The sequence below is a fragment of the Paramormyrops kingsleyae genome, chromosome 3 (genome assembly GCF_048594095.1).
Source record: "Paramormyrops kingsleyae isolate MSU_618 chromosome 3, PKINGS_0.4, whole genome shotgun sequence".
Taxonomy (NCBI): domain Eukaryota; kingdom Metazoa; phylum Chordata; class Actinopteri; order Osteoglossiformes; family Mormyridae; genus Paramormyrops; species Paramormyrops kingsleyae.
Genome location: NC_132799.1, coordinates 10,353,986 through 10,372,753, shown reverse-complemented (window position 1 = coordinate 10,372,753; position 18,768 = coordinate 10,353,986). Strand labels below are relative to the sequence as shown.

Here is an 18,768-nt window from a genome sequence, read left to right as displayed (position 1 = left end):
TACCGTTACAGCCCTAGTAATTACTGTATCTTTTAATATTTGAAAAACTGCAGGATTTTTGCAAAGTTTCTAATTAGCGGAATTGAACCTATGGCCAAATGGTTACAGGTGAATTCCCACCACATAATCTGTTGCATATACAATCTCGTGATACAATAAAAATTCAGATATCATAGTTCATTGTTGTTATTATTATTTATTATGCTAATGGAGGCTCTTCTGAGTGACTATAATATATATTTAAATAAAAAATGTAGTATATAACGCCATTTGCATTTCAGGTGGAGGACCTGAGGAGGGAGGTGCAGGAGCTCAAGGAGGAGCTGAGGAGAAAAGAGAAGACGATCGCTCAGCTGACCCAGCAGCTGGTGAGCCTCTGGAGCACCTCTCGCTGTTCGATAAATGATATTGACACGCACTGAAGATGCAGAAAGTTTTCGTGTAACCACAGATAGTTCCAGCAGCCTAATAACGATTCTATATTAATGCATTATAATGTTTTATTAAACATGCGATTATAAAAACCTGTGTGACATTTTGCTCATAAATAAGCAGTGATTCTTATCAGCATAGTCTTCCTTGGTTTTCAAAAAGCAAACACCTATCTGTTGACGGTTTCCATAACGAACTTGCCGCTTCCAGTGAGTATCCTGACCAGACGTTCTATATTTTTTGGAACTATATTTTTCAGAACACATTGGAACATTACTAAATGCTAATTGAAATGAATTTCTTACGAAAAATTATGACTACTTTATTCTATTTTTTTTTATCTTTATTTTTTCGTTAGCTGTGGCATAAGCGGGATAAACCACTTAGAGGTGTGTGGTTATATGAAAATGGCCTTCCGCTTCGTGTCGGTCTGCATCCCACCAAGTTGTCGTCGAATATTTTCATATAATTGCACGCTTCGTCATTGTTTATCCCTTGCATGTTACATTTCGCTCCATAATTCTTCAACTCTACAATTCTGCTGCTGTGAGAGTGCCTTCACTTTCCATGTATCCTGTAATTCCTAATAGGGCCCCTTGTAGATCAGTGATCACTTCTCTTCTTTCAACTTTTCTTTCCATCTTTTTTCCCTTTCATCCAGCTCTACCAGCACATGTTAATGTGTGCATCGCATTTAGCTAGCATTGGAATGGATACGTAATCGCTTCTAATGTCTGTCTGCTGTAGTCTTTGAGCCTTCATCAAAGATATTTATCGGTCTGGAATCCAGGTGCGCAGAATGTTGTCAGATCAAAAGTTAGTAGCGGATAGGGCCACATTAACATAGTTGGAGGCTCCTCTGTTATTCGTGTTGTCAGAGCCCCTCCTAATTTGTACAATGGTGTAATTGTCAATTGGGGATTGGGCGATGATTGTTCAAATTGCCTAGAGGGGTCTTGCACCACTGAGACATATTGTTAACCTGAGATACTTCAGTAATTTTTTTTTTAAGTCGACAAATTGTTATTTACGCAATTCTCTTGGGATTAATGTGTATTCGAACCAATGGATTCTTTGTGTTGTTTGGGATTCAGTAATCCACTAGCCATTTTGAAAAACCAGAATACGAAATGACTCTGTGAAAAGCCTGAAGCAGGTAGAAATGGGCGACTAAAATGGAGTGGAAACTGATCATTACCTGGAATTTCACACAAATGAAAGTTTGTCTTCAACTGCTCCATTAGAAGCCGGCGGGGAGCATGAATCTCGAGAAATGGAGTGCTGCACTCGTCGCGCGCACTTTGTCGTTAAAAATGGTTTCGGTTTAGTACCCAGCTTTGCAGTCCTTATTCTGTAAATTTCTAAGGCTCTTAAGGTTGGTAGGTTATCGCTCAGCTCTCTGGCTTTGCGTTTCTTCGGAAATAAAAGGCGTCCTCGTTTGGACTATCCGCTTTTAAAGTTGAGCTGGTTCGCTATTAGCCTGGTGTGCTGAGGGACCTGGTTTGTGAGAGAAGAGGCAATGACCGCATAGGCTGTTGATGATTAATTCCTGCTTGTTATGGTTTGACAACTCCTTCAAAAGTCTTGCTCTTCATTTCATGTCCCTCTGAGGTAATATGCAGCAGCCTTTTGATATGATTTGTTACTTTCACTGTCTCTCAGATACACTAATTGGTCAGATAATAGTTTGTGTCTCTTTCTGTTACCCTGTGTGCCTTTAACAAGTCTATTTTTCTCTCTGCTATATGTAACTGAAGATTACGAAGCAATTATGAAATACAAATTTCTATCCATATTTCAGTGAAACTGCTTCTGAATGCACGCTATTTCAAAGTTATAATTATTCATTAATTTCGGTTATTGGTTCACGTCTTGCAGTCATCTCGTGCCGAGCCATCGAGGTGTCACTGCCAGCAGAGGGCGCTGTTACCCAGGACGGAGAGACGTACGCATCACGATAAGGCCACACAGACACCCTGGAGAGGACACGCTGTGAGTTGCCGCTCCCCATTTCCAGTTCTTGCCATCTTGGGTCAGATTTTAACATTAGCAGAAGGAAAAGAAGAAAGAGCGATCCAAACACTTGAGAACAGTCATTTTACATCATTACAATACACTACATGACATAATCTGCTAAGGAAATATTTAAATCAATGATTTATACAGCATGCATTTTTAATCATTTTGCTGCTAAATAATTAACTACTATTCAGCTGAATAACCTGCTTATATAACTATATATAGCCGCACGTCTCATCCTGGAACGCAAACCATTGGGCTGTAAGTTCGACGTTTTCCTCGTTATTCAGCCTGCTGCAAGTATCAGAAAGTGTGAGTAAATGCTTGTAGTAAATCCACAGTCAGTGTCCTCTGCAAGCCTTAAAAGGAGAAATGGCACCATGGCAGAGGTAGAGAACTCATCTCCCAACTGCAAAAGGAGAATATATTAAAAGGATTGTACGGTAATGTAACTGGTGTCCTATGTGTAAATCAAATACTGATTGAAATGTATAAGCAAGTACTTTGGTTACCACGCATTGTAATAGAGTACTGAGTAGTTACAAGCACAAGCATTTGTTGGTTCAGTTAAATACAAGTACGGCATGCCAGCATTTCAGCTGGAATATCCTGCCACACAGCTCTTGTGTTTGCTTTGCTGGATTGAAGCACTGTTCAGGTAGCCCCCTACTTACAAGCCTGATGCGCTGCTGGAAATCGGCTCACGAGGTGAAATCTTGTAAAGCGGAGACGTAATTAAAATTGATTTAGATAAATTGAGACGAGACGACAAGATCACACAGGAGGATCAGTGAAAACAATTTGAAACAAAGGTGGAGAGAAAGTAGCTATGAACACGGGCCAATAGTGTGAACTCTACTAACCCCCCCCCCCCCCAACACAGGCCAATAGTGTGAACTCTAACCCCCCCCAACATGGGCCAATAGTGTGAACTCTACTAACCCCCCTCCCCCAACACGGGCCAATAGTGTGAACTCTAACCCCCCCCCCCCAACACGGGCCAATAGTGTGAACTCTAACCCCCCCCCCCAACACGGGCCAATAGTGTGAACTCTAACAACCCACCCCCCCCCACCCCCCAACACGGGCCAATAGTGTGAACTCTAAACCTCCCCCGCCTTTCCGGTCTTGCTGCTCATGATTCTTAATTGTAAAAATCAGCCTCCTCCTTATTTGTGTCTAAACTGAGAAGTCAGATTTAATAATTTCACCTGAGTGCAAAAACTGGTAAGACTAAAACTCGTATCTAGATGAATACCTGTAATTGCAGTATTACATTTTAAGAAGCATTCGATTTTAAGCAAGAGTTATAAAACTGCGTCTCTGTTCTGCCATTTAAAGACAGATTTTTTTTTTCTTCTTAAATCAAAATTGGGTTGTGACCGAAATAGTATGACAAAATGGCTTGGCTCAGATATTGTGACCCATGATGAATCCCATAGTGCTTCAGAGAGTGATTTAATAGATGTTGCACATATTTCCTTTATTTTTTGTACTGCTGCAGCTTTTACCAAACTGTGCATAATGGGGGTGATAGGATGGAGTTGGAAAAGGTCTTATTGGGGGACTTGCGTGACACCCCATGCATGTCTCTTTGACTGGGGGTGGGCAAACATAAGCTATCTTCTAGCTGTAATAACATAACCTACCCAGGGCATTTGGCGCTATGTAACCTCCCCTCCGGTGGATTTCACCGTCTCTTTGCAAACAGGCATCCTCAGCCACACTCTCAGATAAGCCAAAAGTGACCTTACAGTAGTTCCCTCTCTCTCATTCAGAGTTTATCTTTTGTGTGCCGCAAAAGTTATGAAGGAAAATCTGCCGTATGATGCCACACATTTTTAAAAAATATTATTATTATTTTTCCCTCAGGATTCGTATCTGCTCTGACTTGGTGTAAGGGGGTGTAGTTTTGGGATTATACCTGTTTCCAAAAAAAATAATAAAAGTAGAGGGAATGAAATGAAAAACAAGCCTGCCTGGAACCCCCCCCCCCCCCCCCAGGTAGCGTATTTTGCTTCACTCTGCTATCTTGTTTGTGGCCTCTTACATATATTCCGCCTCACCAGCTGCCTGCGGTCTTCAAAGCCTTGTTAGTAAATAAGTTTGCCTGCTGCATTTGGCTTGGGGTCGCCTGCAATGCTGCAGCTCCACCCCTCCCTGTCTACGTCCTTTGGGTCCAGAGACCTATCAGGTAGTTTGGGTACTCCGCAGGTACTCCGTGGCCATATCCTACTGTGTCAACACCCTGGATAATGTCACTGCGAGCCACCAGCTGTGTTGCTGTTCAGCAGCTCACCACAGTCATTTTTTTTTTCTTCCTGGAATTATGCAAATAGATATTCGGTGGCCTGTGTGAGTGAATGGTGTGTGAACCCTGTGATGGGTTGGTGCCCCATCCTGGGTTGCTCCCTGCCCTGCATCTCCAGGATAGACTCCAGACCCCAAATGACCCTGAATAGGACAAATGGTTACAGAAGATGGATGGATGGATGGATGGATGGATGGATGGATGGGTATTAGGTGTCTGAAACAAACTCTTGTTCGGAAAAATCAAAGCTGAACCTATGACTTTGCTTGCAATTCATCAATCTGTAACTTGAAGAAATTAAACATTTATTTACAAAGAACTTCTGCTGCTAAAGGCAACTCCTCTGAAGTGTTGCACAGCCTGTTGCCTCGCTGAATGAAATTGGACTTGGAGATGGATGATGGAGATGTTCAAACTCATGAAGCCTTCAGAACTTATTATGTGTTTCCGATCCGTGAGAGTGGTTACAATGCATTAATTACATTTAATGCTTTCAATAAGTTTAAAGCTCACAACAGTGACACTGCAGTGGGTCAATAATGAAACATGACAGCTTGTGGATGGACAGCTTCAGATAAAGGAAGCAGATGTGCTTTACGTAGAGATGCCTTTTATGGATCGTCGTCAAACTTTTTTAGGGCCTGCTGCTTTTACTACTTATTTCTTAAATCAATGTAGCGAGGATTCCGCTAATTTATATTTCTGTGTTTGGAAGACATTTTCAAAGGCATGCAGAGAATTTAGTAATTGTTTTCGATCAGTGACTGATTAGCCATTAGCTCTCGGACTTGAAGTTCCAATCTGTACCTCAACTGTCTTCTAGAGGAAGGACCTTCAGCATTTTTATATGAGGTCCAACTCTTTGTGCACTTGTGAGCGTGTCTAAGTAATATTCTGCGCTGCTATTCAGTGAGTAGGCTTGTTTAGCCAGAAAATGAGGAAGATGAGCTCAGATGGGATTAAATGTCAGAGGCTGTGATGAAAGAATCCAATACATTGAGCAATACCCTTCATTATTAATGGAGTCAAATAAGAATAAACAGTAACTGGAAAACAATTGAGTGAAAATCCAACACTTTAATGCTGCGAAGAGATACAGTAGCACCTAGAAGGCATGATTTACACGTTAAGCTTTAATTAGATATTTCTTCAGTCTTGGAGCATATGCTATAGTGAGATTTAACATTACACACTGATACTGGGAAATACATTTTTTTTTTTTTTTACTGCAGTGAGACCACAAACTTAAAAATGAATGAATGACTGTATTTATACTGATGTGTGGCCTCTTTATTAGAATTGTCAAAATCCTACAATACTTCCGCTTGTGTGGCATAAGAATAATATCTCATTTTGTTCCGATGGGAAAGTCACCAACTGTTTTGCTCAGATTTAAAGTGACCTTTTTAAGATGAATGTAGGTCAGGTTCTTTGCTCAATGGCCCTTTGTACAAGGGTAGTAAGACTTAAACTGATCACATTTTGGTTGCTAGTTCTAATTAGAACTAAGCCTCCAGATGAATTTATAAATAAAGATTGTAATTATCCTTTTTTCAATAGGCACCTATCTAGCACAGGGTTGAGCACAAGGCAGGGGATATTCTGGATGTGATAGCAGCCTATTGCAGTGTACAAACTACGGGCAATTTAGAGAGTGCAGTTCACCTGACCACTCATCCTTGATTGGTCTGGGGGAGACAAAAACCCAGAGGAAATGCACACAGTGGTCACTGTGTGAGATTGGAACCCACACTCCTGCTGGTGTGTGACCAGTGAACAACCACATTACAGTATAATATATAGAATGTTTATATGCGGGGGGGGGGGGGTGTCCACAAAGTTCCTGTTAGCGGCCAGAGCTGGCAGAGGAGAAGGGAGGTGGGTGTTGTCTCACATCGCTTGGGATTATGTCAAAGCAATCCTTCCTTTCCGGGTCTTTCCGGGTCTTTCTGAGGCTCCGGCAGTGTCCAGATGTCAGCTTGAGAAGACGGGGGTTGGGGGACTTTGTGGACAGGGGTGGAAAATAAGCAGGAGCCCTGTGGGGAAACAGAACCTTCCGTACAAGAAGCCTGTACTTTCAAAGAGCAGATCTGCTCAATTTAAGCTGCTGACAAAACACCTGGAAGGGAGATTACCTGCTGATTTTCATCTCCTCCTGGCTGTTCTCGCAGCTCCAGAGCGCCGCTCTAATCTCTGGGCCGATTTGGGCTCTTTCCAGAGACCGACCATTATTAATGACAGGTATTCTCAGTCACGGACAGACCCATTTTGCAATAAAGCCCAATAATGGTGCCGACGGGGGAACAGAGGACAAATGGCTCCAAGTTGGAAAGGCTTTCAAAGGAAAGGTAGAGGTTGTGCCTCTGCAAGCATGAGACCCCCGCAGGAGATAATAAAACTCCCCTCAGTCCCACGTAGGAGATACGCCGATTCGTTTCTGCTGCCGCGTTGATGATGAGTCCCCACAACAGAAAATGAAGTTAGTGGAGTCCCGAATGTTCCGCGGGCACACCTTCCCTTCAGCAAGAAGTGTTTGTGTTTTGATTTGCTGTCAGCCGCATCAGACTGTATTTATTTCTTTATTTATTTGGGGGGGGGGGGGGCTTCCCAAAGCTGTCTTTGCCTTGCAGTACAGCAGTGGATTGGAGATTGGAGGGAGGGATTGAGAGCTTTCCACTCGGAGTGTTCCGCTCGTGATTCGTCCGGGTTGGGCTCGGCGTCGTGTGCGTTCACACCCCATCCCCCAACTGCCCCCTCCACCCGCCCCCCCACTCCGTGCGTCACCCTTCTGCCCTCCTGTGTATGTTCTCTCTCTCCGCACAGGGTGCACCGCCTGCCCCCTTCGCCCCCCCCTGGCAGGGCCAGTACCAGGGGAGCTCCCGGGTCAGCGTGCCCCACCGCAGACAGAGTGAGTTCCTTGACCTTTGCCCCGCCCCTTGGCACTGCTGCATCTTAAGCGCTTGCCCACTCTTATCTGCCCCTCAGCGACCTGCCGCTCTCTTACCACCATCCCCCTCCTGGCTCCTACGTGTATCCCCCCCCCACTCATCCTGTTCGCGTAGGAACAGACCTCTTTTTGCCTTTGGAGGCAAACTTGTCATGTATTTTAACACATCTATCTTTTTTTTTTACTTTAATTATTCACCTCGTAATGCTGGATTTCATTCAGATCTCAGAATAGAAATAAGTCAGTCTGCATAATAGGTTTTACATAATAGTTAACTTTGTATAATGGAAGACATGGTTACAGCAAGCCAGTTAGAGAGAATCTCAGCAAATTGCATTATTGGATAATACATGATTCACTCTTTTGTGTTATTTTCCATATGTGTCTATCACCTGTTTATAGCAGTTTTCAAATGTGCCTTTTATGCTTCTACAATAGGGAGTTCTTTAGTTATATTACCTTCTTTTCTAACAATATTATAACACTTATGAATATATACTAAAGTCATTCATCCAAATTATGTATGGGAACATGTTGGCCTTCTTAAATGAATGAGAATGCAGCACAGATATATTGATTACTGAAAATGGACAAGATAAGGGGTGAAGGAATGGTACTTCACTACTGCCTTGGTTTATTGTTGCCCATGGCAACACGAGGGTCACTAGCGATAGAGAGCAGGATGAGGTTAGACCCCGAACCCTAACTCCTTTGTATTAGCCAATAGCCAATGTCTTTGGGGCTGGCAACACAAAGGCTTCTGAGCTTTATCTCTCTGTCTGCCATGCATGAAAGCAGTATTTCTAAAGGAATTCCCTGTTGTTGGGGGACCACAGCACTGCCTGTGGAATACTGTGTATCCTGACCTACAGGGGGTGTTTGTCTGCATGTTGTACAGTTTTATAATTGAACTAGTACTAGGACCACTAAGAGCTGAATAAGGCAGAGTCATGACTCTTTGTTACCAATTAGATGTATTATTATTATTATTATTATTCATAATAACAATAATAAATTATGTAATTGCATGTTGATTAGTGAAAGTGTGCTTTTCTCCAATCTGTATGTGTATTTGGGTGCTGATGTGTGTGCGGGTCTGTATTTACCACACTGTGGGGATTAAATGTCCCCTTAATGTGGTAAGTTTTTACTTTTTAGCTTGTTGGAACATTTTTCAATATAAAAATCTGTAAATATAATCATAAATCTACAACAGCCAAAACTCTTGTATTTCGTTACTTATGGTTACGGTTAGGGATATCATAGTTATGCCCATAGAAATGAATGGGTAGTCCCCACAATGAACTGTGTGTGTGTGTGTGTGTGTGTGTGTGTGTTTTTTTTTTACAGGGATATTACAAACAACTCATCTGTATTGCAGATGTTTCTCTAAGACTGCAGTATCAAATCTTTGTAGTGGCTAATCTCTCCGATGGTTTCTTTCTTCAACATCTGTTTCTTGCAGAGCTGACTTGACTGCCTGTCTTTCTGTCTCTTAGTGGGGTCAAACTGACCCTAATGTTTCTCTCCCTCTGCTTCTCCCATAATGCCCCTTGTCAAGGAGTGGAACAGCTAGTGCATTTCTTCCGTGATATTGCGTGGTACAGTACTGATTTTTAGATTTGTCTAATGCCGGTGTCTCCAGTCCTCGTCCCATGCATGGAGAGGCACTGCCTCACCCCCTCGCATGCAAAAGCGCATACGACCCATGCGCCATCCCCTTCACTGCACAATGCAACATGCACGTCTTGCTGCCTCCGTCTCAGTATGTCCTCTGCATGCTTTGCTGTCCACCATTGCTTTTCTCTCAAAATTCTATGCCTGAATTTCAGCACTTGTGGTTCTCCATCATCTGCCACTATATTACTTTATCTACACTTATTTATTTGGTGTACACTTTTGTCCAAAGCGATGTACAATTGAGAATGCAGGGTCGGCCAGTTCCTGGAACGATTGGGGTTAATATCTCTGCCCAGTGGTGAAATCACTCTGCCAATAACCAGCGACCTTCTAATCATAGGTGCAGAGTCCTTACTCAGAGCCACACTCCGTACCTTAATATCTTATTTTCCTATATTTAATGTTTATTTCCATTTTAATACCTTGTCCCCCAGGTACAGTTGTCCGCATCTATCCCTCACTAAATTCTGCTGTCCCTGTTATTAATTTATCCCCCTGCTCCCTCTCGTATTTATTTTCCGACTCTTTGCTTTCTGCTGCTGTTCATGAGCAGCAAAATAAACAGGCCGCTGGCTCTATTAGCACCTTTGCTCTGCCTCCCTGTCGTGACTCCCCGCTCCAGGACTTCCTGAGGCGAGACACGCAGCGGTTCTGCTACCGCTAACCGGGCCTCTCATCCGCAACCAGGGACGATACCGTTTACGCGCCGCCGAGGCCTGTTCGCCCGTGCTGTGCGGCGCGTGGAAGAGCAGCCCGTTTTAAGCGGAAACGCTGGAATTCTTTTACACTGAAACATCACGAGGTGACAGTAGTTCCTTGCGCGTGATATTTCGTGGATCATAATAAAGGTTGGCTGATAATTTCCCCAAATGTCTCCATTATTCTGCTCGGTGAAAGCCAGGTCTGGGGTGTGTGCTTAGACATCTTCACTGAATACTTCTCATTTGGGGAGGGGGGAAACGCTGGTGGACAGAGGGGAGAATGAAATATTTTAAAGTTTACCATGAAGATATATTAAATACGAGTGGACTGTTCCATCCTTACCATCACTTTTTAAGTTACAGATGCCAGTATCTCAGCATTTCTCTCCAGCACTATGGATGTTTATAATACATAAAGGAATTGTTTATTGATCCTTAGAGAAAATACCCCTTAGTATGAGAAAGTATTGATATGTGCCTAAAGAGTTAGGTGGATTCCAGTGCTTTTCCTAGCAGTGTGCCGCAGTAATGGCTTCTTTTGAATTGATATATCAAGACAGCAAAGTCTTATAGGCGAAATAGAGCTGGTGAAAAGGGAATTTCATATTTTAAATTAAGGGTAGGACCTTCTGATAAACACTTCCGTTAGTTAATTTGTCTTACAAATAGCTTTCTTCATCTCTGTGGCCTTTTATTCCTTCTGTGTTCACCTGTGTCTCATGCGCTGCTGCAGTTTTATTTAATAGACTTGAAAATTTGGACATACTGGTTCACCTTAAGCTGCGACAGGATCACGGAGTACCTGAAGTGTGTATCTGTCCATGGGGAGAATTTGTCCTTATTGCAAAGACAGGCCTGGGGGAAGAATTAAAACTTGATGGTTTAGGCATCAGTGCGATCCAGCTGAGATGCTATCGGAGTTGCCAGGCTGCCTTATATACAATTATTTTAATTATTACGGTATTAACATTTACGTGATTGCACAGATCTGGAGCAGTTGGTGGTTAAGGGTCTTGCTTTGCTGGGAATTTATACCTGTGACTACAGTCAATGACTTTTAACCTACATAGTCACACTTCATCGCAGGCAGATCCAGTTGGGATTGACTGTTTTGAGCAAAAGCATTTTGAAGAATATGGGTGTGAGGGAACAGGTACTTCTCAACATGTGGATAGAGTTTCTGGACTGCTGGGAGACGGGGGGAGTGCGGTAAAGAGTGATTCTGAGGTGGTGGTGGGGGGGTTCCCAGTGAAATCAAGTTGCTTCAATCCTAGAAACACCTGCTGGGATTTTTTTCATTGTTGCTTTCCTGCCGCGTAGTATTATCTTTCATCCACTCGTTCTCACCCAGTCCACCAAACCATCATTGGTTTTTCATGAGTTCCTGTCAGAGACCAGGCTGTCCATTCTTTAAAGCTCTCAGGCCACAATACCTGAAGCAGCCTAGATGAAAACAGCAGGAGTTGAGATGCAGGGAGGTCTCCTGCTCAGCTGCTCCTCCTGGTTCATTTTCTTTTAAATTTTATGTGAAGAAAGGAATAGTAGTTTTTGAAGAATGAATGTTAAGTCGTGAGAGTATTGGGAAGGAATGAGTAAAACAAGGTTTCCTCCTCATCAGTGGGAGTCAGGAATCCCAGAAGTTGGTCAGTAACAGAATGTAAGGTGTCTGATGAGACATTGTCATTAGGAACAGCACTACAGCAAATTCTGGGGTTTTTTTTGGGGGGGGGGGGGTGTTATGCAGGTAGTTGGAGCTAGGGCTGGGACATTAGTTTAATTTCAGTTTTGGTTTTGGCTTACAACAATTACCAAAACAAAATAATCAAGATAAGAAGATCAGGGTTTGTCTTGTGTTATAAATCAAGTGCAGCCTTTTTCTTACCAGTCACTTAGAGTTCAAGGAAGTCCACTGTTAGATTTTTTTTTAAGTTCAACAAACACATCATATTTCTAAATTCAATGAGCAATCGTGTTAAATAATCATGATTTCAATATTGACCTAAATAATCTTGATTTTGATCTTTGCCATAATCGAATAGCCCTCATTTCAGATGTGTGCTAATGAGCCCATGAGACCGTCCCAGTATGAATGTTTAATGACCTGTTTCACACATTTACCCTTCTGGGTGTCAGTGTTTTTGGTTCTGTTGATATATTTTTTTTTGTTTCACCTGACCCTGCTTGAACCCTAGTATTTTTATTGAGAAGCTGTCATGCCACTCACAACTGAAAGTCTCTGTGCCAAACCAAACTTGCTTCGGGGAACAAGCATGACTTTTTGGCAGCAAACTTCACAAAGAGAATTAAATAACTTCTCATTCATAGTCATTCGGCTCACGCCAACATCGGTCAGGATTCTTCTGTTTTTGCAGGCAGGAGCACGCAGATAAGGGCCTGGCCCCTGTTTTACCTGGTTGATGTTAAGCTAACATCAACCATGTAAGAAGAATAATCCTGATCGAAGTATTAATTAGCAGTTAAGGTCGGCTCAGCTGCTCATTTTAATTCGTTTACTGTCAGTTCTCAGTACCAAGAAAGCTGCATTGCTCTTCTTTCCCTGTTGCTTTTCCTGTTGTTTTTGACAAGTCAAAGACATACCTTTTAGGGAAACTATGCAATCACCGCCCAGCCTCATTGTCAAGTGCTCCATATGGGTCAAACACCACCAGTACAGTTTTTAACATATTGTGTTCATTGTTGAACAATTTCTTGGCTGCTGTTTTTCTATGGTGAACTGGAAGTATTTTTTATCCAGGATCACATGCAAATCTTGATATGATATAGTCCACCATACCTGTAAATTAGTTATAAATATGGGTAATACTTTATCTAAAGCTCCTATGTATAATGCATTATAGATACCTTCATAATGCATTATAATGCATTCATAAAGTATTATAAACATGGCTATATTTATAAAATATAGCCATGTTTATTAAGCATTATGAATGCTCCATGAAGCTCTTACCTATAATGCACTATAAATACCTTCATAATGCATTATAATGGCTTATACTGACCAGTATAATGCATTATAAATTTATCTATAGTGCATCATAGATGAGACCTTCATAGAGCATTCATAATGCATAATAAACATGGTTATAATGTGTGATGCCTTTTTGTAAATATAGCCATGTTTATAATACTTTATGAATGCATTATGATGCGTTATGAAGGTATCTATAAAGTTGCCCAAATGTGTTATAAAAAGATATATTTGTAAATTATGATGTTATGTAGAGGAAGGCAACCTAAGACAGTATCAGTTTCACAGGCTGTGATAAGTACAGCTGTCTGTTTTAATTAACGGTTTATTAAGGATTAGCTAATATGAATATAATTTGTTCTAATGGTTTTGATGCTCCCTCCCTTTGTTTCGTAGCCTCAAATACTACAGTCTTCCAACCCAGCCTGCCGCAAAGAACACCTCCAGCGGGAAAAGCTGCCAAGAATAGCCCCCACAGAGGACCCCAGTGATGGTCCTACTGAAACCAAGGGTGACAAACTGGCCCAAGGCTTGACCCCGTCACCCCCCAGCGCCGCTAACGCTGACTCAGTCCTGCCCACGCCTGATGCAGATGAGCTCAGCTTGCTTCTCAGCATGCAACTCAAAATCAATGACCCCGAAGCCCCTCCTGATGCACCAAGGGCTACAGGGATGGCCCTCGTCCCGGGTCCACGGCATCCACCAATCAGAGTGCTGCCTACGGAGATCTCCACCAGCCCCTTTGAGGGACCACTCCCAGGCAGCCGACCTCGCATCCTGCAGTCACCACGTTTCCACAGTAGGGTTTGCATCCCAACCCTGGTGCGAGAGGCGATAGCTCTTCCCGGTGGCAGGTTGGGGAGTGGAGCTGCAGGACCTGGGGAGAGGCAAGGCTCCGTACCAGGCCACGGGGGCGTACAGCTACCGCCACCATCATGGGGACTTCCCAGCTTCAGCTATGCTCTTCAGGCTTCAAGCCCCGTCCCAAACCCTCCAGGCCGTACTCAGGCTTTTAGGCATGTAAGGGCCCGTTGTCCAGAGGATGCAGAGGGAAACTTCCGGCATACCGTAGCGGTATCCCCCTCTTACCACTCTCGCCTTCCAAAGCCAAAGACACATTGACCTGCTTGGCTGACACGGTTAGAAACTGATACCTGTGGTCAAATTTGCAGAACCTGAATGCAGTTGTGCAGTTTTTTGTTTATTCTCTAACCTTTAAAATAATAAAATTTAGGCTGCTTAGATAGACTTAGATACAAGTACAAATATGAGGCATTTATTTAGGAAGGTTCAGTACTCTCGGAAAAAAACATCATATAGACGCTCCTCTACTTCTGAACTTTCAGACATGTAAGTCCAAATTGTGTCATTGGGCTCCCTTTTCCTGTCCGCAACATAATTATTTTTTTTTCTGCGTGCCAATTCCGCCTAGTACGCCCAGTTCCGCGTGCGTACTCCCAGCATCCTGGTTCTTTGTACTTGCGTATACCCTTAAAATGATGTTGAGTAACGACTTGCAAACATTTCAAGTTACGAATGGCTGTTCGGAGGGTATCTCATTCGTAAGTAGAGGAGCTTCTGTACTGACATTTTCACGTTGAACATCAATAATGCACATTTTAGTGCATATCACAGAATATGAACTGCTGAAGGCTTGCTATTGCCAGTGGTCAATACTGCAAGACCAGCCTGGTTAAATAAACGACAGCTTGAAAATGCAGGATGTCTAGATGATGTTTTATGAAAGACTGAATGGTGTCACTTGCATCAATACAAGTCCTATAGATAATTGTAGCGGCAATAGCATTTCCAGTTGCACAACAGAATAGCTACAACATCAATGTAAAGATTTGAAAGCACTGAAACAGCAGTTTTGCTGTCAGATGAGAGAAGAATGCTCTCCTGGGCATGTTTCTGGCTACAACAATGTAACACTTTAGCATTGCTAATAAAAGTTAGCTTGTGTGTCCCTCTCTGTAAGTATGGTGCTGTTGTGCGAGATGGGATTATTTCCGATGTTGTAAAATCATGCCCTATGTCTGGAGACTAGGGGTGGCTGTTCAGGGGCTGTTAGTGTCCTCTGAAAAAGCTTTTTTTCCCCCTCATTTAAAACTCAAGAGGGAACCTGTAATTGAGGTTACATCTTTTCCTACTTAAGATTTAGTGTGGTGTTTATAATTTTTAACTGTTATTGTCCTGCCTCTATCATTCATGGTAATTAGTGCACTATTTAATTCCATGATTTGATTGGGTCATTACATCCTGAAATTTTCAGTGCCTAACATTCCTGTTTTTGTTCTGTTTATCTTGTGCACAATCAAATTTGTCTGGGAGTTGTTCCCCCGCGAGAGTTGCTGCTATGTTGATAGTGTGTACGAAAGAGTTAATATGCAAAGAGTTTGCAGTGAGGATACAGTCTTATGCCTCTGTGATATGAAGCCATATGTCATCCACAAGCACGTTCCGCAGTCCGCGCAAAGTGTAGTCAGGATGTCCTGCTGAGCAGGCTTCAGCGCTCAGCTACAATTCTGGAGGAACCTGTTGAAGTTGAAATATATTGTGTCATCTTCTTATTGTCCTTGTTGGAAACTGGCAGAGATACCAGATTCAGGTTTGTTGTAGCAGGTGCACTGTGTTACAAAAAGAATCTAAGATGTTTCAACCATAGTTCTGGAGTGCTCCGTAGTTACATGTAAAGGAACCACCCCCCCCCCCCCCCCCCAAAAAAAAAAAAAAAAGGTTAGACAGATGACATGCAAACATACTGTTTAAAAATTAGGCATTAGGTAGAACTTCTATTCACACAATGGTACCTTATGATCAACTTTTATGATGCAAAGGCTGAATATTTTATGCAATGTAAATGCCACCTTTTAAGATTCCGCATGCAGATCTGTTAATATGTGTACTTGTGTTTTTCATGTGCTTTGTATGAAATGAATGAACTTTTCTAGTGTGCCATTTTGTGCTTAAGAAACAAGGCCGTCCCAAAGCCTCAAGCCTTCAGTTGGTTAGCACAAAGATATGATGGGCAAAGGGATGGTAGGACAGGCCCATTCTAATGTTAAAGCTGTCTTTCTGGAGGGACAGTAACTAAAGAGGACCTTTAGTCTGTCATTGTAGTTGGTTGTCCTGAAGAAGTCTTTACTGGTAACAGGAAGGTGATATTGTTTTGAATAGAACTCATTGGCCTTAGGAACTCATGTAGAACAGTTCCAATATATTTTTTAAGTCTCAAGCATTTCTCATTTGTCACAAAGATGTGACAATGAGCCACTCACCTCTGTCTTGATGAATATTATCACCATGTTATGGAACAAAGTTTGTATTTGTAGGATTGTTTTGGAATTAGGATTCATTATTGAGATTAATTTATAGACCGTCAAGGTAATACAATGTTGTTTATTCATCCTTGAAGAAATTTTACTTTGAATTTTAATTCTCAAGATAAGTGTTTTTGGAAGACAGACAGATGGACATAAATTGTCTTTATCATTATAGGCCCTCAAAGAATACAACTTTATTAGTCAATGGATCCTTAGAACTGAAAGGAATATGGATTTGCTTTATTTTACTTTATTTGGGCTGGAATGAATTGATTTCTGTTCACAAGGGTGGAAACCTGTTCTTAAGCTGGTGACTACCTGAAGCCTTTTGCAGTTGTTAGATACGCTTTTTATTACCTGTTAAGTTCCTCCAAGGGAATTCTTGGTAAAGTGATATGACAGTCATTTCATTATACTGTGGAAAGGTGGATTTAATATTCTGTCTATATTGATGGCTGTGGTGCCTATGGACTATATTGATTCTGGAGTTCAGTGAGTTTTCTGTGTTATAAAAGCCAGTATGATTCATATTCTCTTACTGGGCTTTTCAATGCAGGTGTGACTAAACATAGATAATTGTATGTGTTACGGAAGTTCTGTGTAAGGTAGTTATTACAGAAATTACAAATATTTAGGTAGTAGAAAGCAGCTAATATTAAGTTGAAGATTTTGGTTTGACCACATAGACAGATAGAAGTGTAGGGAATGGAACGAGTCCTGGGAGTACAAAATCGTCAGCAAGCCGGCTGACAGTTTATAATTTTCAGCACATAATGGCACACCTTGAGAACAGTCACTGAAAACACACATGCACACACACACACACACACACACACAAAATAATTGCTCAGTTGTGGTTTCCTAACATCTCTGACCTCAGGCTTATAAAAAGTTTGAAATTCCTTATCTTGATTAACTTGGTTACTAAGGATTTATTTAGATTCAACCTGCATTATCACCCCTGTCATAGTCAAATCTATTGGCAGTTTGAGCACAAGTGAATGTATGAAGTACAGCGTGTGGGTCTCTTGGGCTGAGTATTCTGGCCTTACTGAGGCCACGTTGTAGAATGACTGTTTGACTTGGTCTCTTCCAAAACCTCCCCTGCTTGTCTGTGTCACATGAGGCCTCTCCAGCTCAAAGATGAGAGAAACCCATCTGGAGACTAGGTTTGCCTCTGATTGTATGAGAGTGCCCTATATGTTGGTCAGATATTTGAGCATGTAAGGTCCACTCTGGCCTGCTTGCAGTCATAACAGCATTTTCCTCCCCCAGGAACCGTGACAGACACCAAGGTGGGCTGAGAGTCCTATGCATGATTCTTCCTCCATAAGTTTTTGTATGTAATGGTTCCTCCAAAGTTCTCAACTAGAAAATGGGGAAATAACCTTGTAGATTGACCTCATGCATTTGTCTAACAAAAGGGATCTGTACCAACATCACATGACAGTACAAAAAATGCATGACACAGATTATAGTTAAATGACTGGCATTCAGAATGGTTTGTTGGCCAATTACAATTTGATAGATGCAGGGGATGATATTAATCCCATATATATTTTCCCTTTTTGCAGATTCTGCAATTTTGGGGGGCATCAGAATACAGCTTTAGCTATTATTAAATGTGTAACAACCACTATCAGTTTAACCTTCTGTTCAGTTCAGCTTATAAAAGCATTGCTTTTAAGACCGAATACTGTAATGCATTGTGTATAAAATAATAATGTTACCTGTTCCCTGAAATTAAGTTGAAACTCACACCAGTTGGTTTATATTCTCATGCATTCTCCATCGTGTGACGTGTGCAATATTATAAGAATCAAGAACTGAGAATATATTGTTTTAAATCAGTATGATATTACTGTTTGTGGAATTATTAATACATTGTAACAGATGTAGGTTTGAAATAATGGAAAAAATTATAATGCACTTTAAATGTTGTACAGGTTGGAACCTAAAGTTACAAAGCATACTAAACTGGATTTGGTCTTTTTTTATTTATTTTTTTTAATCTTTCTTTGTTTGGTTAGTTGTTCAGGTTGTGTTGAGATCGTAATAAAGTCCACACCAAGTTTATTTCAAGTCCCTCTCGTTTTTCAGTGATACCCTTGTATTGTGTCATTAATCCTTTACAAATCCTGACAAATCTTTTATGTAGTTGCAAGGAATTTTCATGAGTGTAGTTGCCATACCATTACCACTTTCCAAATGTGCAGCTTTCAAAGCATTTATAACTCTGGGCATCCAGTCTCTTAATATTTCCAAATTTAATGCATGCTCGCAGCTGCCAAATGACTTTGAGACTCAGTGTTTAATTCCCCCTAACAATAAATTACCCGCTGATTAGTTTTGGGTCTGTGTTT

At 41.7% G+C, this 18,768-nt stretch overlaps 1 protein-coding gene across 6 annotated transcripts in view; it reads left to right on the top strand.

Annotated features, from left to right (window-relative positions):
• The window catches only part of ccser2a (coiled-coil serine-rich protein 2a), a 50,593-nt gene extending 32,112 nt beyond the window's left edge, over window positions 1–18,481 (top strand). For 4 of the 6 annotated variants that reach the window (XM_023840069.2, XM_023840079.2, XM_023840099.2 and 1 more), the window contains exons 8-10: window positions 282–368; window positions 2,311–2,424; window positions 13,476–18,481. In XM_023840069.2, coding sequence (XP_023695837.1) covers window positions 282–368; window positions 2,311–2,424; window positions 13,476–14,201 — 927 coding nt within the window. In that variant the 3' untranslated portion in view covers window positions 14,202–18,481. Of the gene's footprint in view, window positions 1–281; window positions 369–2,310; window positions 2,425–7,585; window positions 7,671–9,270; window positions 9,311–13,475 lie in introns of all 6 variants that reach the window. The other 2 variants (XM_023840107.2, XM_023840116.2) reach the window with 2 other exon arrangements.
• The last annotated feature ends 287 nt before the right edge of the window (window positions 18,482–18,768 follow it).